Below are 25320 nucleotides of genomic sequence, written 5' to 3'. Positions count from 1 at the left end.
TTCCACTGACAAGGAAATATACGTCTATTCTTGTGCTACTACATGCTGTGTTCAACTATCACTAGCCAGTGCAATCTTGCGGAATTTATGGTTATTACCAATCTGCATGTGTCTTATGCACGCCAATATGCCTGTTTTCCGAGTAATTATTTCAATGATAATTATTCCGAGTTATAAGACAACGAAAGTGTTTTCTATTTTTAAATTGCTTCTTATGACCCTTTGTACGAACTCTAAAATTGTGTAAAACAGTCATCGAAACATCCTGTACGAATTAAGGTGGTAGGTAAAATGTTTGGTGTATTTCTGTGAACATTTATACAGGGAAGTTCTTTATAAAAAAACATCTCTACACTGTTATTCCACTCTAATAGACTGTTAGATGTTAAGTATGTGTTAGTACTATATGAAAAACTGATGCATTGTTGTGTAATCTTAAAAAACGAGCTGTTTTTATTTGTGAAACATTTATGAAGTGATCTTTGTAGGAAGAAGTGTTGTAGGATATCGAGTTACTACATCTAAAAAAATGGAGTATGGTAAGCAGTCAATGATCATGTAATTATTGAACCTATATTGCATATCATACAGATATGTTACTGATTATTTTGCCAAACTGACGAAGAAAATAACTGTTTACGTGCATATGAAAGGGGACCACTTGGTAGTCCCTTTTCATATGCACGCACACAGTATTACTATGCAGAACAATGCCACTTCACAAATCACCAATCATTTAACAACTGCAGTGAATGAAGTCTGTTTGATCACAAGTTTCGTTACTTGGGTCAATATTTTCATCTATTGAGAAAGCTTGAAGACAAATGTATGAAAATAGTAATTTTCTAGATAGACTTCAGGGGATAAATTCGATAACTCCTATGAAGAACTAAGAGCTTCGATAGACGTATGCCGAATATGAGAGATATACAGACAGTTAACATTTCGTGCATCTAATAGACATGTACACTTTTACTTTTAGTTTGAAAGTTGGTTGCAATTTACTGACAATTCACTAGGTGCTATAGGAGAGAGCAGCCATGTTTTCTATAAAGAACTTCCTTGTACTCTATATGAAAGTATAAATTATGCTTACTCACATGCAAATGCATAATTATCCAAAGCTTACTGTCACATAATGAGAATTTTATTCTTCTGAAGTGTTTGTATTCACATCTACTTTAAAAGAAATTCCTTTGATCTTGTACGGCTATAACTACGGCCATACATTAGAATGGTATGTACCTTAATTTATATTCGCAATATACTGTAGTTTGAAAATAATACTGGGCATCTAACGCTGATTCAACATTCTGAAGAAAGTCATCTAATTTCATATTTATATATTTGCTTAACAAATCAGAATATTGCTCTAGCTTAAGGTTACCAGATGTTCCCATTTCCCGGGATAGTCCTCGAATTTTGCTTTTTGTCCCTAAACAAAATTCGTCCCCAGAATGTCCCCGAATTTAACAATTTTTCCCTAAATATCCCCGGATTATAAGTGTTAAATATTATAATTTTACGAAAATGCTGTTGAATATCTCAGTGCCTGGGATATTCATTCACAAGATAAGATATCTGTGGAACGTACAGGTATATTGATGAAATCTCCTCCAGAAAGGGAAAATTTGAAGAGACAGTCCATATTTTTCTTCCAATGTACAGGTAATCCGTTTGGGTATGGATAAAATAAAAACACCGTAAAACATTTACTACTGAACTTCATTTGTTGAAACTTGTGCATGCAACACTGAAAGATGGGAGATTCCTCAGAGCTCAACATGACCCCCATTGCGCACCCTGCACAACTCATAACGGTGATGCAATTCAGCCCATGTCCATTGTAACATCAGGAGGATAATTTGTTGAAAAGCTTGAGTAATTTTTACTCTCAGCTCAAAAAAAAAAAATTATGGTTTATTAACAACGCTAGCAACTGCAGAGGTTATATCAGTGTTGCCGGTGTGCCGAAATTTGTCCCACAGGCGTTCTTTTACATGCCAGTAAATCTACTGACATGAGCCTGTCGCATTTAAGCACACTTAAATGCCATCGACATGAACCGGGATCAAATCCGCAACCTCGAGCACAGAAGGCCAGCACTATATCAACTATGCTACCGGGACCAACAATTCATCAATGTTCCTGGGTTGCTGTGAATAGACAATGTCTATAGAAGAAGTCAAGAAGGGTTAGATCTGGGGAGTTTAGGGACCAAGCCAAGAGATAACTGCTTCTCATACTGGGTTTCGCCTGCGACCTCCTGCATGTTTTTTTAACACAGAACCTGTTTCTACAAATGTTCGATACCACAGCATTATGGAATCATATTTAAGTACATTACGCACACCATACTCACGTCAAAATTCCCTTTTAACACTTTCAAATTTAGCATACCAAAGAACACATTGCGCCCACTGTTGATTTGTAATAGGTATTTTAATCATCTACGATTTTCATTTGTCCTTTCATATCATGCACTGTTGATTGTCATATATGGAAACTCCCATCTTTTAATCATTATATAAGCAGCAAGAAATTTTTCCTACTATCATAATAGCTTTATAATAATAAATTAATATTCTCCATACCCAAACAGATCAAACTGTATATTAGACTTGACCTAGATGAAATTATTTTATTAAATTTCTTGCTTTGAGAAATATGTGACTTCAGAGAAAACAGCAAAATGCAATGAAGAAAATTCTGACCTTTGCTCAAAATGGAGTGAGATTTTTTTAAAATTTTCTTTGAGAATATAATTTTCTATGCACAACTGCAGAAGTAGATTGAGATATTTCCATGTCTTCCTGGACGTAATGCTTCAGTGAAGAGGATTTTTTTTCTTCTACGAATATGATGTAGAGATTTCAAAAATCCAGAATGAGTTTAATAACTGTTCGAGCCATGCTTGCTATCTTAACTAACATCAACATGATGCAAAATAGAGATTAAGAGAAGACCTGCTTAAAAATATTTACTCTTCTGAAAAATATCATTAGTAAAGTTCAGATTTATATGCACTAACAGTTAAGAATGACACCAGATGCAGTTGAGTCGCTGTGATGTAGGTTAATGTTTTTTTTGGTATAGTTCACAAGACTCCAAAATGTAATAATAGAGAACTCAATCACAAGGACTAAACAATTATCATCTTGTAAACCACACGTTGATTTGTAAGTGATGGTTAGGAAGATTAAAGACCGTTAACAGTACCAAAGCGAAATATTGAATGACAAGAATGACATTTAAAAGGAGTGGTAATATGGCTTTTAATGTAGCCTACATAAACTATACCAACTGACAATATTAACTTTTAGTGCATATAAATCCGGGCTCTAACCATTAGTTTTAATAGTAATTAAGTACAATGAATATTTTTAGTTTGTAAATAGAATATTTTATTCTTTAAGGCAGCGATTTCCAAACTTTATGAAGGCGTGACCTCCATTTGAAAAATAAAAATTTCTGTAAAATCGAAAACGACAATTATTTTAATCAAAATTAGTGGATACCATCCAAAGAACAACCAAAATAGGAGAATAGAGTGCAACAATAACGCGAAATATTACATAAACGTCATTTCTAGTAGCCTACTTTGCTGATATTTCCGAATACACTGAAACACTCTGAATAATAGTTTGACAAGATCAAGATGTTAACATAATAACAGCCAGGGATAAAATCAAAGTGTTTTTAAAGAAATTTGATTTCTGGTCGACATCACTTGACACAAGGAATGTGATGTATTCCAGTGCATTAGAGGACTCCTGAAAAATTTAGCTACATATGATATGACAAATACTAAGTTTGTTTTTAGCGAACATGCAATTAAGTTTGCACAATTCTAAACAACAGCTTTTTCCGGAAGACACTCAAAACAATGCTACAGCCACCGATGGATACTAAATCCATTTTTAGACAGTTATGTTCAATTGGCTGAAATTTAAAAAAAAAAAAAGGAAGAAATTAATTTCAATAGTACGTACCTACTGATGGAATGCTGAAACCAAGCTTTTTTGCAGAATCTAGATCAGTTTTGGATCAAAAGAATGCATTAGTAGTCCGAGCTTGCAAAAAAAAAGCTCTTACATGTTTAATAACATTAGCAACCTCATATTTATGCAAAATAAGCTTCTCGTCTATGACAGCCAAAGACAAAGACAAGAAATCTCACTGAACTTGTATACTGTGTCCAGATTTGAGAGCTACTAACTGAAACACAGGCATATTTGTCGCATTAATAATTTTTTTTTAATTGAGTGTATAACTACTAAAACATTCTTTTCATTTTAATTTAAATGCCGTTTATATTTCTGGACACACAGTAAGTGTATGTTAATTAAACGTTTTTGTTTCATTCTGTAAATCATTTCGCGACCACCCTCAGCTCTTTACACGACCTCCAGTTTGGAAATCACTGCTATACAAGTCAATGGCAAAGTAATAGGTATATTAAAGGTAATATTTTCTTTGGAAAACGTATTATGTGTCTTTCACGTGTTAAATTTTATGTTATCTTGTTAACATGTTTCGGCCTGCTATTGGTCATCATCAGAACTGGTTGTTGCTGGTCTTGGCGCCTTTTGTTTTGTTTCCTGTAGGGGTGTGTTTATGTAGTGTAATGTGGAGTCAAAGAGTGTGTGTGTTCTGAAATTGAGTTGTGTGTTGAGAATTTCATTTGGATGTGTTTTTGTGTGTTTGTATATTTCGTATTGTTCTAGTGTGTTTAGTTTCTGGCTTTTTTTGTTGGATGTGTAGAATTTCCATGTCTGTGTTGATGTCTCTGTATATGTGGTTAGCATTTGTGATGTGTTCTGCATATGTGGAAGTGTTTTATAATTTTGGTATGACTGTGATGTGTTCTTTGTAACGTGTTTGAAATGATCTGCCTGTCTGTCGTATGTAGAAGTTGTTGCAGGTGTTACATTTGAGTTTGTATGGTTGTATTTTTTTGTTTTTGTGTTGAGATGTTTTTGTAGAGTATTATTTGTTCTGTATGCGATATTGTAATTTAATTTCTTGAATGAGGTTGCTCTACAAAAACATCTGAACACACAAACAACACAAACAAACGTATAGAAACTCAAATGTAACACCTGCAACAACTTCTACATAGGACATACAGGCAGATCATTTCGAACACGTTACAAAGAACACATCACAGCCATAACAAAATTACAAAACACTTCCACATGTGCAGAACACATCACAAATGCTAACCACACATACAGAGACATCAACACAGACATGGAAATTCTACACATCCAACCAAAAAGCCAGAAACTAAACACACTAGAATACGAAATACAAAAACAAATCCAAATGAAATTCTCGACACACAACTCAATTTCAGAACACACTCTTTGATTCCACATTACAGCATACAAACACACCCCCACAGGAAACAAAAAAAAAAATGGCGCCAATACCAGCAACACCAGTTCTGATGATGGCTAATAGCAGGCCGAAAGGTAACATAAAATTTAACATGTGAAAGGCACATAATATGTTTTCCAAAGTGATATAGTGTTAAAAGTTATGTAATCAAGATGTGTAATATTTTCATATAACTTACGGACAATCTGTCCCCGGAAATGTGAAAAAATCTGGTAACCTTACTCTAGCTTAGCGAATAATAAAAAACAATATATTAAGTAATTAATTAATTGTTATATTGCAAATTGACGATAATCAAACAAACATGATAAATAATATGTAATCTGATGTACACTACATGGCAGACCTAATACTTCATAACCATGACAATGGTCTTACGCGAACATTCTCCCATTAATGTACAGTTTCCTGTGGAATTATAAAAAAATACCAGCTGAACAAGAATATTTTCTATGAAGTACATCTCACGTATGCTCAAATCATTTAAATCAAACTTGCGAGTAATTACCATCGAACATGAGCATAATGAAGAAGATAGAACAGCTTGGTACGTGTTGCAGTTTATAGTTTATGTCTGATCCAGTGCTAGGTGTTTAAACTTTTCACTCCTTTTTCTAGCAATGCTATCGTCCGTGATGACTGCTTGTGTTGACGGTGTCTGTCTTGCACTCTGACGAAATGCTGGAGTAATTCCGTAAAGTTGATGTGTTTGTTGTTAACTTTGTAGTCTTGTTCAATTTTCACGTTTCTGAAACATATAATCCACCAATTCTCGACAGCTGATCTTTCAGATTTCTTACCATCTAAATCATTTTATAGTAATGGTCGATTTTTATATCCCTTAAAAGCTACATCCTTTGAAGGCATATTGTGTCTCACTTTTTCTACTTTCCTCCCTGCCTTTCTCTTCAAGGACCTCTGTGATCCCACAAGACATTTTGGAGACATCTGCAGTCTCAATTGAGACACTGACTTGCAAAGACATCTCTCGACAAGGCAGGGAGGCAGGGAACTTAGTACAGTACAGAAATGATTGAGTTGGCATAAATTTTGCCTGGCACATGGGTATGTGACATAATGCCTCTTCCATCTTAAGGAAACCATGCATAACACATATGTCGCCACTTAAAAATTCAACGCTTTTGACTTGATCCAATGGTGAGCACGGTAATCATCCAACCAGAGAGAATGACTGATTATTATTAATCATAGATTTGATCTAGAATATAGTGTTTTGCATACTACCATACAAAGCAATAACAAGGAACAGATTAGAAGATAATCATAAAATTCATTTAAAAATGTAAGACTTTTACAAAACATTTTTTTTCTACTAATACAATCCTGTAAAGATGCCATGGCAAGAATGCAACATACAGTACTGCGTGTTCAGTTCAAAGTGTCATGGCTCGCAGTATGTCGTCATGTGGCTAGCCGATGAGCCTAGAGAATTCAATCTTCCTACACTTCCACAAAGGCGTATTACCTATGTGCCAGAGAAGTTTCCTAGCAAGTACGGTGTTCATTCTGAAGAGTACGTATCGATACGTACGGTAATGCCGGTAGTGGCAGGAATGTGAACTGTTTGGAAACACGTACTGAGGTGAGTTTTTTTTCTTACTGTCGGGATATGGCGAGAGGGTTAAGACGATTACTTACATACAGTATTTGTTGACATTAACTTCGAAGGTCAACATGGACACGGAACATTTGATTTGTGTTGTGGAATGTTGCGGTATGCAACCGATAACAAATACCTTGCGTACGACTTGCCCGCGCAAAACAGTTCGAAAGAGGTTATGGTAGCACACAGACTTCACAGATCGCCATCTGTTGCTATGACGTTCAAGTTATACCGTAGGCGTTCTCAAGTTCAGGTTAAATGCCTTGAATAATAGGCAACTTCTCTGACATAAAAGCTGAAACTCACTTCAAATCGCTGACTCACAACAGTGACGTCATGACACACTTTCAAATGAACACCCAGTATAGCAACCAGAGGCAATACTAGCATTTTTAATTTGAGGAGACATTCAAGTCGGCAGAACTTATTCAAGGTGTGAAACTTTCCATTGTGCTCCACTACTGAAAATAATTTTAGAGTATATTATTGCTGGTCAGGACAAATATTCTTAGTATTAAATATTATTAGTACAGCCAAATTTAAGACGAATTTTCTAATTGTGCATCATCTAGACAGGCATGTCCAAAGCAATAGGTAGTGCCGAATCACTGCTGAATGCAGCTTGCAACAATTCGGTCTAGGTTTGAGGTGTGGCAATGGAGAGGTAGCTGATACAAATCACAAAGTGTGGCACTGGTTGATTACGTCATTTAGCTGTTACCAATGGCTGTTTATTTGTCGAATTATCAACAGTAATCTCACTAGAGGTTTTGATTTAACTAGAGAAAATCAAAACTCGAGTGGGATTTAACTGAGTATTACACGATTAGAATCAGTCAATCTTCTTAATCTATCCAGCTGTTTGATGACAACAACTCTCTTGGGTACTCATCTTGTCGTGGTGAGGGGGCTTAAACTTGTTTAAACTAACAAGTAACAAAGAGGTACCCACATAAGCTGCGTAACACCAACGCAGTCCCACTATATTTTTCACTATCTAAAGCTTATGATACATGGAGTCCCTCAGTGTAAAATTCTCCGGAGGTAAAATAGTCCCTCAATTGGATCTCCAGGTAGGGACTGCACTGAGAGATGCCAAGAATCGTACTAAAGTACTTACACGATTAGATGAAAGTATATAAAGATTAGAAGAAATAAAGTACTGTAATACAATAAAATAAGGGTGTTTGAGAATAAGGTTCTTAGGAAAATATTTGGGGCTAAAAGGAATGAAGTTACAGGAGAATGGAGAAAGTTACACAATGCAGAACTGCACGCATTGTATTCTTCACCGGACACAATTAGGAACATTAAATCCAGACGTTTGAGATGGGCAGAGCATGTAAAATGTATGGGGAAATCCAGAAATGCATATAGAGTGTTAGTTGGAAGGCCGGGGGGAAAAAAAACCTTTGGAGAGGCCGAGCCGTAGATGGGAGGACAATACTAAAATGGATTTGAGGGAGGTGGGATATGATGATAGAGACTGGATTAATCTTGCACAGAATAGGGACCGATGGAGGGCTTATGTGAGGGCAGCAATGAACCTGCGGGTTCCTTAAAAGCCATTTGTAAGTAAGTAAGTAAGTGAATATAATAAAATATTAAATGACTTATTAAAAATTCTATTTCACTAATGTTAGCTTCACCAAAATGTTTGAACGGAGCCGCCATTCTCAGTTGACTATCTATGCTGTAAACAAATGACGATCACAAAACATGTTTCATAGTACTGTAAAGAATTTGCAGCTTGAAATGTTGGCAAACAGAGAAACAAATGGTAGGGAAGTGATAAAAACAGAAGAAAGTATATAAATATTAGAAGAAATAAAGTACTCTAAGACAATAAAATAAGTATTAATTGACTTACTAAAATTCGATTTCACTAATGTTAGCTTCACCAAAATGTTTGAATGGAGCCGTCATTTTCAGTTGACTGTCTATGCGGGAAACAAATGACGATTGCAAAGCATGTTTTATAGTACCATAAACAATTTACAGTTTGAAATGTTGGCAAACAAAGAAAAAATGCTAGGGAAGTGATAAAAACAAACAAATGCTAAGGAAGTGATAAAATTGTAGCGATAAACAGCCATGATTGGTTGAAACACGTCGTTTCGTACCATTTTATTGGTCAAAAGTAGTATGACGTAGTAAAAGTGTAATAGTCAACATAAATAATATATACCGGTATGTACATAAAATTATTCCTTGAAATATTTCTCCACAGTTACTTCTTTAAACACAACACAATCAACATTTGTTTGAAGATTAATATAATGTTTGTTACTCTCTACAGCAGTGGTTGCCAAACACCACGAAATTGTGACGTAATAGAAATGCAACCCGCACACCACTATCGCAGAATGAGATGTGGAGTGGGTATCTCCTCAGGTAATGCAGTGAATAACAGTGCAGAGACAGACTGTGACCAAAAAACGAAAGCAATATAATATTCTTCTACTTATTAACTATACACACTTTTTTCCATGTTAATTTTTTATCCTCCTATTAATTATTTTTGTATTATTAATAAAATAAATAAATTTTTTTATTTACCATAGAAAGAGCGCGTACTTTACATCAGCAGATATTTGAAATCAGAAAAACGTACCACACTGGTCACGAAGTTGTAAATTACACTATATACTTAAAAAAAAACGTTGAAATATTTTACTCCGATTAAGTAATAGAAGCCGATATTTTTTATTGTTTATTTATTAATGACATATTCAAATTACACACATACGTAGAAAAAAAACGTGGAAGTATTTTACACCGATTAAAACATAGAAGCCAATATTTTTTATTGTTTATTTATTAATGAAATATTCAAATTACACTACATACGTAGAAAAAAACGTCGATGTATTTTACCCCGATTAAGACATAGAAGCAGTTACTTTTTATTGTTCGTTTATTATTCAAGTTACAGGTAAGGGGGTGGTAGTCTTCATAACAAGAAAAATAATGACAACGTACATTGTTCTTTTATACTTCATTTGAAATTTTACAACAAATTAAGTATCTCATATTTTTGCCATCTGCACAAAATAAATACTTTTCCTTCCATGCTCCTTAAAATTACGTTTTTACTTACTATCTGTTTTCGAAAAGACATCGAAACATATTATCCTACACACTTGTAACATTACATGTGTACATCCGCTGCTGATAAATGCCTTTACTTATATCGAAGTGATGGCTGTAAACAGAGGCTGGGGATATGATGTCATGGTTACGCTTGAGTGGAGACAGAGGCATGTGTCGCGACACAGCTTTTGGCGATCACTGCTCTACAGTGAGCCACTGTATGCTTCTTATGTAGCATTTGATACATTAATGAACTGTTACTGTATTTAGGAAATACAAGTCCATTTCTAAGTTATATAATATTAAGATTATTAATTATAACCCAAATTGCACTTACTACTACTTTTTTTTAACCATTATTGTTCCCTGATCTTCTTCATCGATTCGAGTAAAAACAACTTGAAAATCTGATATTATATATGATACAGCCACACGTAATTGTGCCAAAAGGTTCTAGACCAATATACGTATCATGTATTTTGATTTCACAATGTTCATCACACTTATAGGTTGATGCATACATAGATTCCATGGAACAAGCGAAGGAATGATAATGATGATGATGATGATGATGATGATGATGATCATAATAATAATAATAATAATAATAATAATAATAATAATAATAATAATAATAAGAGGTGGCTTGTCTACGCTACACCCACAATAAGATGAGATGATTATGGAGATCTGTTGGCATGCCACAGGGGAACCGGAGCTCCTGAAGAAAACCCGTGTTACCTGGACCATAGGCTTGCTCAACATAAGTTATAAATCGGGGGTACACGGGAATTAAACCCACGTCCATAAGATTGTAAGTTCAGCGCTCTAGCCACTAGACCACCATGGTGGCTCCATGCAGGGATATAAAGTTTCCCAGATAACTCAGCTATTAACTTTTAATTCTCTTTTCCTTATTTTATTGCTGGATCTCATGTTTGCAATGTCATGTTCTTTCAATTCCATTCCTTAATAAATAATATTTTCAAATTACTGTTAAAAACAACACATCAATTTTTTAGAATTTTTTTTTTTAGTTTTTATTTTTTAGTTTTCATCAAGAGATGAAATGATTTTGCATACTATTCTAGACAGACCATGCAAATACACACTAAAAAAATGTCATTAGTAGCCTATATGTTAGATACTTTTAGAGTTATTACGGAAAAGGGTCTTGAAAATGTAATTTGTGATAAATAAGCAATAAACTCCACACTGTCAGGTTGAACCGAGGATGTAACGTCTTGGCTTTTAAATCATTACTCAAAAAGTATTGCTGATAATGATGACTTGTTTCTATAAAATATTCCAGAATAATTTGTTCATAGAAGAAAAGATAATTTGAAAAACTGATTTTTTTTAAGTTCTTAAGCTTATACCTAACCCCTTAAAGAGATCAGTCTGGCACGTTAACGGTGCATAATACAAACACGCACTGTTTCAATTTTTATTTTCCGTAGTCTGTAGGATGATGCTGGTAGTGTGAGATGTTGAACATTAGAGAACAAGTATTGAAATTGAAACGGTATACATTTATGGTAGAAAAGTAGTAAAAGAACAACGACAGAGGCAGTGTGCATAATCAGACATACAACGAAACAAAACTAATTTTATTACCTCAACTAGTCTCACTCGTGTGAACCAGGTCACTCGTCCTCTGATCATGCGCACTGCCTCCTTTCTGGCACTTATAAAGTATCTGTGCGACAAAACTTTTTTCTAAGACTGTACCTTGCTCTAATATTAACAAACAGCATTTTTTTCTTTTACTTCTAGGGCAGTTCTTATAAAAACCTCTAGATCATCAAAATCCGACCTCTGATCACGACAATGCACGAGTATGTATAGCACAGCCCCATTACAAAGTTCTATTTGTTTCTGGTTCTTGACAAATCTTACTAAAATTACCCTATACCTATGTAAAATAATCAGAAAGAAAGGCATTGGCTAAAGCATACATGGGCACAATTTTCGGTTACATGAGGCACTCGATTTGAAATAGTTTGTTTACTAGGAGAGGAGACTGCAGAAATATAAACTGCTGTGACCTGCGTCACCTTATCATAATCGCTAAGGCGTCAGTGGCGAATTATTAGGAAAGCGCTTGGTTAACGTGAGAGACTCGAAAACTTTTATTCAATTTGGCAAATTAATTCGGCAGCTTTAATCATAAACCTCTTTACTGTTTCTCCATCGCTGAATTGATTTAAATCACAGGCGAGAAATTGCGTAACTAGCCAATAATATTCCATCACGTTGTCTATGTTTATTTTCTTGAATATTCTGGCATTTATCAAGATTACTTAATAGATTTGCACGTTCTCGACCTAAAATAATTTCAGAAAATCATATTTCGTTTTCTACGCACATTTCATATTTTTTTTTTTTATAAATTTCTTTTGGAAATAATACTTACAAACAACATTTAATTCCTCGTACCTTTTAATGGAGCGTGTTTAAGGTATAATGTCGTATTTAGTATACTATGCAAATGTTAAGATCGTAAATTTTCTTCGGAATAGTACGAAAAAATAACATTTAATTTGTCTTCCCTTCTAACTCAGCATGTTCTTTATGGCATAAGGAGTAATGTCGTTGTATATTAAATGTATTAATGCCTAATAGGATTTTCGAGCATAACATACATCGTATGTTCTCCCCTTCTAAACAGCAAAAAAACTCTTCCTCCCATTTCTCATGAAATAATCGTTTTCTAACGCATACACACTGCTTTGATAATGCCATTATGCCACCACTGATATTGCTTATGAAACTGATATAGAACCTGCCCACACCTAGGAGCTACGTGAGGGAGGAACAAGGACTGTGAAGATGATGTCACTCAGAGCGATAAGCTCTGTGAAGGTCAGTGAGGCACAAATTCTCAAGTGAGGCACGATGCCCAAGTATGGGCTAAAACAATTTAACACTATCTTCCCCAGGAAATGAGGCTGACTGCAATGGTGTCTGAATATTCACATATTTTACAATGCGTAATAGTACTAGACCACCTCTGTAGTGTAGGGGTCAGCATACTAGCCTCTTATGCAGAGGGCCCGGGTTCGATTCCCAGTAGGATTGAATTTCCTGGTTGAGGTTTTTTTCCTCATCAGTAAGACAAATGCCAGGAAATTCGGGCCACAACATCCCTGAATATCACCGGCCTCATTCATCACCGAAATCATATTCATAACAAATAAGTCATACAAATACAGTCGCCATCTAGTTCGCAACAACAGAACCAGTCTCAACAATAGTACACAGGCCTCCGGATTTCAACCAAAACATTAACTCACGATATGACCAAAGATGTTAAAGCAAGTATAAATAACAGTGAGTAAACAAAAAAAATAGTACCTGTCACTACAGCAGTGCAAATGGAGACTTGGAATGCAATCAAGACGCTGCCGCAATGTGTTAAATGCTTCTGTCTGAGGCAGAAGCATCAGCAATCCATACAATGCTTGTACGAGGTGTTGATTATGAGGAACTTCGAGTAATTCCAAACGCAGATCTGAAATATGCAACAATAAATTAAGTTGTACAAGTTTGTTCTTAAATAGTGTTTCTTTCATACTGTATATTTACTGTGAATTTTATATATCCTACTAAAATAAACATTATAAATATGCAATTACAATTAACATAATCATATTACTGCTGTGGATTAATGGTAAATAGAAAGCTGAAGAACAACACTTAGAACCGGTTTATATTCAACCAGTCACTGGCAAGGTTGAACATCTGACTGAATATCTTATTTTCAAGTAGTTGTGCCTAATGTTTAGCAGGCTAGACAGAACACTAGGCGCACTTCACCATACAAGAACTCTGATGTCATTTTCTGACTATACAAATGGAGTAACAATTTAAAGAAATTTACTTTTCCTAACTAAAAAAAAAGCTTGAAATAGGCTATAACTGATTGAAGACTTTGGTTTTATCGTCATATAAAATATTACATTCTACCACACTAGCAGTGGCACTAAAAAATATTCATAAAGAAATTAATTAGTTGCACTTAAAAATTATCACATACATGTAAATATAGGAGATTCTAGTAACTGCACAAGCTTGTCTATCTCAGTCAAGAAGTCGACAGTCACTTCCAGATTTGCGCTGAGAACAAGTTAAGGTCGAAAATGTGGGAGTTCTGAATGCACAATCACAATATTTAATATCAGCAGTTATAATCCATCCTGTATTTTGCAAGATTTACTATTGCCATGGCTCAACATCACTACCAAGCTCTTCCCGTACCACCAATGCCATAACTACTACTACAGAACAACAGATCGGCATTCAGTTCATGCCTATGTAATATTACTTTATAGACTGATAAAGTCTTTATGATTCAACAGACTGATATTGAACCTCTGTCTATGAATAGTACCACTATTAATACATACTACTATTAATGTGGCTCAACAGACAGATATTGGCCTCTCTGTGTGTATTACTATTAATGTAGCTGAACACAACAATACTGACACTCTGGCTATGTACAACTATAAATGTGGCCATTCATCTCGCCAAAAAAAGTTGTTGTTGTTGTTGTTTTCTAATGCCAGGCGTTTGACAATAAAGTCATTTGACCTCTTGCACTCCAATATTTTTCAAAGATATTATCATGGTCAGCCACTGAAGCACAGATTTTGAGGTGTTCCGAATCCATTTCTTGGTTTGAGTTGCACAATGGGCAGTTAGGGGACTGATATAATCCAATTCTATGCAGGTATTTGGCCAAACAATCATGGTCTACCGAAAATGGCAAGTTGTAACCGATTTAAGTGAACACCATATTTTAACGTTTTGGTGGCTACTTCATTCACACACAACCCCCAGAATGTCTGGAGGACCACACCTGCTGTTGGTTGACGGGTCCATTGGACCTAGCTGGGAGATCTTGTTGATCACCAGCTTTCCCTCCTTAAGCCACTGGAGGACGATTTTAGTGCCACAGCAGGTCAGCACTAGGAACAGAAAAGTGGAAAGAGGAGGAAGGAAAGGGAAATGAACCCCTAGGCCTCGAATGCTCTAATAAACGAGAAGTGCACACGAACTGTGCAAAGAGTAGATGTAAATATAATCTTAGTTGTCCTTTCTATAAGCAGCGATAGATCTGCAGCGTTTCTTGCACTTTAATATATGGTACTTTTCACATTTTTCTGAGCACAAAACACATATGCACGTATTGTCTGGATCGTGGAATGTCTTATTGGAGCACAGCTTGTGGTGGAAGCCATGGACTACCAGTATTGTAGTCACATGTCGTATTTCGTAGTTCGTCTGAGTCCAGCTTCTGTCTTGCATCGCACAGGTTGCATAGAATGGTCTAATGCCGTCAGGGTTGAAGAAAGTAAGAGTTCAGTCAGAGGACTGGATAGGAAAGGATAAAGAGGGAATTAGGTATTGAATAGAGGAAAATTATACCAAATTCAGTCATTAACTCATCAAGCTGACCAGTGTCAATTGATGAGTAGCCCCTCCCTTTAGTTCAGCTTGTAAAATTATGCTTACTAACAGCTGCACCACGGGAAGGTAGGGATGGGACATTGGGCATTTGTCCAGGTTGGTTCCTTAAGGCCTTCAATGGGAAGGATTAATGGCTCTCCCCCCTTGTATCCGACAGATACCCTTTTGCAGCCTCGCCAAAAAAAGTAACTCTTTTAAAAAATCTTTACTTTTAAAGTAAAAAAAGTAAGCTTTAAGATGTGGAACAAGTCAAGAGTCGCCAAAAAAAGTAACTCTTACTTGTTTCACATCTTAAAGCTTCAATGCCAATGTAAGATGTATGGAATACAATAGATTAAATGGAAAAAAGGAACAACTGGATAATATGCATGGTAGACCAACATTGGTAGTCGACGTTGCTTACTGGCCACTAGTCACCGGGCCATACTGAGCTGTGTCAAACAAAAGGCAATCGAAATGCAGTGCAATTGCGGTGTTATGATTGCAATAAAATGAAATGCAGATATAGTAAGATCTTAAAGTAGGTTATCACAACGAAATAAATGGGGAAAAAGGTGTATTTCAGGGAATATCATTCAAATGAAGGAAAGTAAATTTCGAGTTAATGTTCGCCAAAGCGTTAAGTACGTAATTATGACCGCGTTGTTGTTTTATTTGTGGTCTAGAGAAAATATCTCTTTTAAGAAAAAAACTTTTACCAGCCATGAAATTATTCACCGCTTTCATCATATTATTGTTTATCAGCATTACGAAACAAAAACTATGATGAGAGCCATGACCGACAGGATCATCTTGGCTGTCTGTGCATGCGCTGATTTGGTTAATAGAAACCGAAACTAATCAAACCTAACCTTCGTATATGCAAGATGTGTAACCGGAGCAAGAAGGACTCTTTTTGATTTTATCTGGAATATACTGTACATACGAAAATAAATTCAAGTAAGGATCATGCTGCCACTACATGAGAGGTCCACTCATGCGCCACAGCAAAACTGCTCCTGCCGCAAGCCCCTCATCTAAGATACGTAATCTACTTTCAATATTTACGCAAATACATCTTGTTGCTAGCAGTGGTGTTATCTCTCAGTAATGTTCAGAACGAAGGACGTAGAGAGAAAAAAAACAAATTTCTCCTCCTAACGACGCCATCGACCAATGTCATGTCCTTATGTTGGCGACATTGTGTATTTGTTCAATTTGATCGTAACCATAACGGCATGGTTCAAAGCTACCGTAACAAATCCTCCAGTTTAGCAGGAAAAGAAAAAGCTGATTTCATCACAAAAGCAGAACTTTCGTGTCATTTTATAACTGAAAGGCCTCAAAATATAAACAACAAACTTGCTTCAAAATAATCAAACATACTTGATTCTATTTCTTTTAAAACAAAACAACATATACATGATGCTGAAACTGCTCAAGAAGAGGAAAAGGAATTGGCTAGGTCACTGGCTGAGAAGAAACTGCTTTCTGAAGGATGCACTGGAAGGAATGGTGAATGGGAGAAGAGTTTAGGGCAGAAGAAGATATCAGATGATAGACGACATTAAGATATGTATATGGATCATATGTGGAAACTAAGAGAAAGGCAGAAAATAGGGAAGACTGTAGAATGCTGGGTTTGCAGTGAAAGACCTGCCCTTGAGCAGAACACTATGAATGAATGAACATATACAGTGTCATCAGGTTTCACTTTCAAATGGATTTTATATCAAACTCTTGCCAGAACTTAGAGATAACATCATGATGACTGTCAATTTGTTTAGTAAGGATACAAAATGCGAATCAGATCACAGACATGACTATAATTCTGTGTCAGAAGACACAGAGCAACAGTTGCCACAGGATTATGTGCCCAGGATTTGTAAAGGCAGCAGAACAGCAAGCAACTCTCCTGAAACAAAAATAAAATACTGCGTCATTATGAGAATGGCAGCATGTGTCATGAAATATAACTAATACTAATTTCACATTAATGAAAACTATTTCAAAAGCTGCAATCTGTCCATTCCCAGTAACATAGCATCACAACCATTTATACTGGGTGTTTCAAAATGAATATCGGGGTTTTAAGGCTTTATAGTATTTATAACATTTAACATACAATTATAAATACACCAAATGAAAGAGCAATTCCAACAGTTTTGCTACAAGTGAGCATCATTCGTCACATGGCACACATCGAATCGATAAGCGAGTTCTTCCCAAACCTTGATCAGTGTGTCAGGAGTAATTGTTGCAACAACTGCTGCAATCCTCTGTCTTAAGTCTGGTAGGTCAGCTGGTAGCGAAGGGGATACACACGATCCTTCATGAATCCCCAAAGGTAAAAATCGCATGGCGTAAGATCTAGTGAACGTGGAGGCCATGCGAAACAAGCTCTGTCATTTGGTCCCTTTTGGCCAATCCAGCGGTCGGGTACAAGGTCTTTTAACCAATAGCGTACTCTCAGCTCCACAAGTAAAGAACCCTGGCTTCATACCACTTCCACTTCTACACAGATGACAGTGATTGACAGGCCAGTTAGGGAAGTAGACTTGCTAAAACTTTCAGCCGTTGCCACGTTTGCGCTTGGCTTGATTCTTTAAATGTATTTTCTTTTGCAACTGGTTGGATTCTTTCAAAAATGAAAAATTCACAACACAGCATTCTCGGCGGCCTCCTGGCGGTATCTTTGTCCACAGTTTCACTAATTGGGGAAGCATGTCAGTCAGATTTATGGCTTCCTGAACCCAACCCTCCAACGAAGGTTCTTTACTTGTGAAACCAAGAGTATTTCCATATGCCAGTGAGGCAGCGTGTCATCTTGCTGCCAAATAAAGTTCTCTGGTTCACCTTCTTCCAATTGAGGAAAGAGCCATTGTTGTAGCGCATCAAGATAAGAAGCACCAGTTACAGTTGCTTCACCGAAAAAGAAAGGCCCATAAATCTTCCTCCGGGATATGGCACAAAAACTATTCAATTTAGGGGAGTCTTGTTGCAACTGTACCATCTCGTGGGGATTTGCTGACCCCCAGATGCGAACATTATGAGTGTTCACACAGCCATTTAGGTGAAATGTCGATTCATCACTGAAGATGACAAGATCCAGAAAATCTTCGTCATGCTGCAATATTGCAAAGTTGGCACGTAAACTGTAGTCTATAGGCTGCAGTCTGCAGTTACAAGTATCTCCTTAAAATTCTCCACACAGACGTCGCTGGAATTGCTAATTCACGACTAGCCTTCCAAACAGATTTCTTGGGGCTACGCATGAAAGACTCTCTCAGTTGTTCAACAAGCTTTCTAACAGCAGACAGAGGAAACAGTGCATGTGCATCCATACATACAAAACTGTTTGAGTTGCTCTTTCATTTCATGTATTATTTATAATTGTACGTTAAATGTAATAAATACTACAAAGCCTTAAACCCCGATATTCATTTTGAAACATGGTGTATTTAAGATGAAAATGGAAAATGTGATAATGGTAGTGGATGAAAAGAAGCCAAAGAAAAAGAAGACGACAAATTTTTAGGGAAAACCTGTGGATCCTGCAACTTCACAAATATGGCATTTCCACGTTAAGTACTGGAGCAACTTACTTCAGTATTCAAATCCTTGAGTTTAGTCCTTAGTTCAAACAGTTCTGAGGATGTGAGGAGGATTGTGTTGAGAGTTTCTACCATATTGCTGGCGAACTTGAGGTCTTCTTCATGCAGCAGGATTTCTGAAAGTGTCCTGTAGATATCCTCTGAATTTAGCAAGACACAAAGCTGCCTGTGAACATAAAGTTCGTTACACATTTAAATGCAAGTAAGTAGATAATGACTTTTACTGATTCAAGAACTTCCTCATATGAAATAACCATAATATTTCCACTATATTCATTATATAAATGATTATATTTCTTTGGCAGTTATTTTGGTTAAAATGATATAACAACAAAAATGGTTTCGATTAAACACTTTATTAAATTATAAAAGACATTTTAGGTTTCCATGGTGATTCTGTTCAGAAGCGGACTTGGTTATCCTATCATGTGTTGAAACTTTACATCTCCAACATTTGAGAATTGGTTCAATTTTCTGGGAACATTCATACGAATATGTCCAGTTGTTTTGAGCAGCCAGACATAACAGGCTCAACAGAGTAGGTGGTCCTTGTGGTCATACTAATATGCTTGAAAATAGAACCTGTATGGAGTCCCGGAATGTTGGACATGTTAAGTTCCAGCACACAATGGAATATCCAAAAATTAGCTTCTGATTTATTATTCTTTCGACATCTATAATATCTATTTACTCCTATGGCGAATTGACAGTCATTAATTCTGCCTTGTAACAACTCTCCTATCATTTCACTTCTTTTTTAGAAGTCAGCTATAAAGGCAATAGTTTTAAATGCATATTTCAAATCCACCAAACTATGGGACATAATACAGAAATTACATAGCAAAATTATATATATTCCACCACTATGTGTTATATATATGGCAATGAGAGAATTTTTTGGCTCAAAAGACACAAAAATTCAACAAATGAGGAAAATTAATCTTGGTGAAAAACATTCAAGAAAGAAATGAATGATGACATTTGTAGTTATGAAGACTATACAGTGTGGTATCCAGAATTTCCCAGAATGGTACTGTCATCTAATGCATATAGAGTGTTAGTTGAAAGACCAGGGGAAAAGACTTTTGGGCAGGCCAAAGCATAGATGGGAAGATATTAAAATATATTTGAGGTAGGTGGGAAATGATGGTAGGGACTGAATTAATCTTGCTCAGGATGGGGACCAATGAGGGCAGCAATGAACTTTCGGGTTCCTTAAAAGCCATTTGTAAGTAAGGTACTGTCATCTGAACAGCAATTGTAGTAGCACAATGTAACAGTAGATCATAGTACTAGCATCAGTATATCTTGGGAATCAATGTACGCAATTTCACATACCTGAACTTTTACGTCCTATTATTTGAAGTGAAGAAAAGCAACTAGAAGCATTTGAAATGTGGATCTGGAGAAGAATGGAGCATGTGAAGTGGACAGACAAAATAAGAAATGAAGTTATGCTGGAAAAAGTAGGTGAAGAAAGAATAATGATGAAGCTGATCAGGAAGAGAAAAAGGAAATGATTGGGTACTGGCTGAGAAGAAACTGTCCACTGAAGGATGCATTGGACGGAATGGTGAACAGGAGAATGGAGAATGCTGGGTTTGCAGTGAAAGAACTGCCCTTAGGCAGAAAACTATGAATGAATTGTTGGAGTCATGTGTTTGACGTGAGACTATTTTGCGATGTATCTGAGAAAGGAACTGTGAATGTGCATCATATTTTGTGTAAATCTTGGAAAAAGTTCGTTGTTCAAATTGCTTCAAGTATTGAAGACATGTGACCCTACCTCTCAAGTAAACAGTTGGTGGTTACCGATGTGGAATTTAGAACCTGAAATCCATCCTTTATTCAATGTACCAAGAGCATAATATACTTATTGTAAAATGGTAAGATGTATTTATTTACTCAGTTACTACAACTAGAGAACTATTTAATCAGTTCTCTCACATTTCCAATTGCTGAAAAAGTCTGACCTAATGATGAAGGCTCCACGATCCTCCAGAAGGTGATGTCTGTCAGTGCTGAACGACCGAAGCAAACTCACAATGAACTTGGAGAAATATGGATTCATGGACTGGCTATTTCCAGATCCATTTCCCTCAAGAAGTTGCTTTACAGGAACAGGCACTGGAAAATCAGAAAAAAATTTGAAACTAGTCTAGGAAGTTACAGACAAATTTCAAAATAAACATTTGAAACAGCATGTCTTTCTCATTATATACTGTATTTATATAATAATAATCAAGTCTCCTCTCAGCACATAGATTATGTTCCAGATATTGACACTTGTCGAATTCATTTTTAGAAAAATAAAACAATGTAAATTCAGTGTAAGTTGAATATCTAAATGTACTGATTCTGAAAGTAAATAAGAAGGCGCCAAAATCACGAATACCAAAAAAATATATATATATATATATATATATATATATATTTAGTTCACTGCAGATAATAATTAAATGTCAAACAATACGTATGATTGGGTACTGGCTGAGAAGAAACTGTCCACTGAAGGATGCATTGGACGGAATGGTGAACAGGAGTTGACGGTTGAGTGTCATGGCGGAAAGCAGCTAGCAACTAAGAAAACGCTCCTCACTCAAGTGTGTTTTTTGAAGGTGTATATAAGTTTAAGAGTAATAGAAATAGTCGTAATAAGTTTATTTATAGTCGATTGTTCGGTACACTAATTAAGTTCTGTATTATCATCATGACCCACGGAAAGAAAAGCGAGGAATCAGAATCAGTTGAGGATGTGGTGAAGCGTGTTGTGAAGGCAACGTGGGCAGAGGAAGCCATGGCGCAAGGTATTGCCAACCTTATACGTGAGTCGATTTGCGAAAAACTAAAAAAAACAATCGAAATGAACACTTCTGTAATTCAGGACCTGAAGAACGCACTAGCAGAACGTGATATCAAAATAAAAACACTGGAGGAGAAGCTAGTGAGGAAGACGGACGATCTGGAGCAATACCAGAGAAGGCAGAGTCTTCGCATCTTTGGAGTGGAAGAAACTGAAGGCGAAAACACGGACAGCATCGCCAGAGACATTGCCGTAAAGATTGGTGTGGAACTTAGTGACACTGACATCGATCGCAGTCATCGTGTTGGACGTAAAAGTGAAAACAAGCATAGGCCAATAATAGTTAAGTTTGTTAGTTATCGAAAACGCAGTGAAATGTATCGGAATAAAAAGAAGCTTAAAAATAGCTGTATTGTGCTTAGAGAGGATCTAACCCAGTTACGGTACAAACTTTTACAGGACTGCATCACACGTTTCGGATTGCGCAATGTATGGACTGTTGATGGCGCAATTATGGTGAGCACCGAAAATGGAAAGAGACGTATTACATCCGCAGCAGACATTGAGTGTTGAGTGTTTTTTCTCTTGTGCTAGTTTTAAGTAAGCTAACCAATTAACCTATAGAATAGCTGCGCTAAGTGGTAAGTACTGTTGTTAGTTTCAATAGTTCGTAAGTTGGCACCATTGAAACTCCGACAAGTGTAAACCTACCAACAACCCCTAGCGAGTCACCTCTGGCTGTAACTCACCCTCTTTTAACAATAGAGCCAAGCCTGTCTAGGAATGTCACCGACCCTCCACTTTCTCTTTCTACACCGACTACAGCTGACCTCCTTAAACAATCTTTCACTTCCCACCCCACTAACCTTAAGGTAGCACACGTCAACACTCAAAGCGTTATTTGTCATTTCAATGAATTCTATTCCTTATTTGCTCCAAATGATATGCATGCAATTCTAATTTCCGAAAGCTGGTTGAAACCTACACTGTCCTATTCTCTTGTAGATATTAATGGTTATGTACTGTGTCGAAATGACAGAACAGGCAAAGGGGGCGGCGGTGTAGCAGCTTACATTAGATCTGATCTTCGACCTAAAGTTATTCTTCATTCTCCCTCAGAGTACAGTGCACGGCCTGAATATTTATTTATTGAAATTTATGCAAGTCTACAAAAGTGTCTTCTGTGCATTGTCTATATACCACCGAAGATAAATCATTTAACTGACGTAGAAAATTCACTTTTAGACATTTTGCCGCTTTATGAACACGTTGTAGTAATGGGTGACTGTAACAACAATCTTCTAGTAACGTCCCCTTCCAGTGTATGGCTCTCAAACATGTTTGCGGCCTGCAATATGACAATTCTACCGCTCCAAGCCACTCATCACACAGAGACTGCAGAAACACTACTAGACATCATAGCAACTACAAATCCCCACAAAATAATAACGCACGGACAACTACGGGCGCCTGGGATTTCTGCACATGATATTATATTTGTAGAGTATTCATTGCAGTGTCCTAAGGCAACACCAAAACGCATTCAGTATAGGGATCTGCGACATATCAACGATGGCTCTTTAATTTCTGACGCGTTATTACTGCCATGGCGTGATGTTTGGACTCTCCGTACAGTAGACGAAAAAGTACAAGCTTTTAACAACCTTGTTATTACATTATATGACAAACATGCCCCAATAAAAACAAGACGCATTACGAGACCTCCAGCTCCCTGGATGACTACAGAAATCCGATCATTGATGAGAGACAGAGACGAAGCTTTTCGGAAATTCAAGAGACTAAAAAGTGACATAGATTTCTTGCGGTACAAGCGACTAAGAAATATGACCACACAGACGATTAGAAATGCTAAGCTTAGACATGCTTACAGCCTCATTGAACCTGATATTAGAGCATCCAATATGTGGAGAAATGTTAGGTCAATGGGACTGGGACAATCTAAGTCACAAATTGACAATACTATTTGTCTAGATGATTTAAACAATTACTTCACATCCACCACTACCCACGCACCTGACGCCGCAACGAAACAACAGACTATTAATGAATTAATCTCTACACCCGTCCCAGCACGAGACAAGTTCTTCTTTTCCTACATAACACCTTCTGACGTAAAATCAGCACTAAAGCGCATCAAGTCAAAATCACAAGGAGTAGACAATATAAATATAGAACTTCTGAACAAAATTATGGACATAATTCTTCCGACACTAACCCATATATTCAATGCATCCATAATGACTTCACATTACCCAGACATATGGAAAAAGGCTATTGTTCGTCCCCTTCCTAAAATTAAGTTACCTGTAACATCTAATGACTATAGACCAATTAGTATTCTTCCTGTTCTCTCAAAAGCTTTGGAAAGAATTGTGCACAAACAACTGACAGATTACCTCAATACTCTTGATCCTTACCAATCAGGCTTCAGAACGGGACACAGCACATCGACTGCACTGCTTAAAGTGACTGAGGATATACGTGAAGCTTTAGACACAGGACAGATCACAATACTAACACTTTTAGACTACTCCAAAGCCTTCAACACTGTAGACGTTGACTTACTAATTGCAAAATTAAGAGTACTGCATTTTTCTGATAATGCGTTAGCGTGGATGGACTCCTATCTTCGTGAACGCCAACAGTGCGTGTCTATTAATAATCGTTATTCCACTTGGCGTACCACGAAGACTGGCGTACCACAAGGCTCTGTCCTAGGACCTTTACTATTTTCTATTTATATTAATGATATTTCTTCTAATCTAACATCCTGCCGACACCATATTTATGCTGACGACATACAAATCTATCTGCATACTCGACCTAACTACATAAATGACGCCATAACTAAAGTTAATGATGACTTGAATTCTATATCCATATGGTCGAAAACGCACGGACTTAATTTAAATGCAAGTAAATCGCAGGCAATCTTAATAGAACATCAAAGATCGAAGTGTGACAAGCAAAATTTGCCACCGATAATTGTAAATAATACTACTATTCCATACAGTACGACTGTGAAGAACCTTGGTATTTATATGGATTGTCACCTGGAATGGAATGAACAAATGAATCACACTTCCAAAAAAATATTTTCCATTATTCACTCATTAAAGCAACCGAAGCACTTTCTTTCTGATAAATTAAAATTAATCCTTGTACAAACGCTCGTGATGCCACACTTTGACTACTGCGATATTATATTAAGTAACCTAAATGCAAATTTGAGCAACAGGCTACAACGTGTGCATAATGCGTGCGTCCGTTATATTTGTAATATTCGTAAGTATGATCATGTTTCCCCG

General features: G+C 36.4%; 1 protein-coding gene across 1 annotated transcript in view; it reads right to left on the bottom strand.

The window, feature by feature from the left end:
• Nucleotides 1-5511: 5511 nt before the first annotated feature.
• The window catches only part of LOC138712428 (protein VAC14 homolog), a 42002-nt gene continuing 22193 nt past the window's right edge, over nucleotides 5512-25320 (bottom strand). The window contains exons 10-15 of the mRNA XM_069844234.1: nucleotides 21162-21315; nucleotides 19180-19354; nucleotides 17371-17489; nucleotides 14160-14239; nucleotides 13478-13634; nucleotides 5512-6151 (exon numbers count right to left, since the gene is read on the bottom strand). Coding sequence (XP_069700335.1) covers nucleotides 5989-6151; nucleotides 13478-13634; nucleotides 14160-14239; nucleotides 17371-17489; nucleotides 19180-19354; nucleotides 21162-21315 — 848 coding nt within the window. The 3' untranslated portion in view covers nucleotides 5512-5988. The remainder of the gene's footprint in view (nucleotides 6152-13477; nucleotides 13635-14159; nucleotides 14240-17370; nucleotides 17490-19179; nucleotides 19355-21161; nucleotides 21316-25320) is intronic.

The sequence above is a fragment of the Periplaneta americana genome, chromosome 13, assembly GCF_040183065.1.
Source record: "Periplaneta americana isolate PAMFEO1 chromosome 13, P.americana_PAMFEO1_priV1, whole genome shotgun sequence".
Taxonomy (NCBI): domain Eukaryota; kingdom Metazoa; phylum Arthropoda; class Insecta; order Blattodea; family Blattidae; genus Periplaneta; species Periplaneta americana.
Note: the sequence above shows the minus strand (reverse complement) of the source record. Positions and strands in the feature narration are given on the sequence as shown.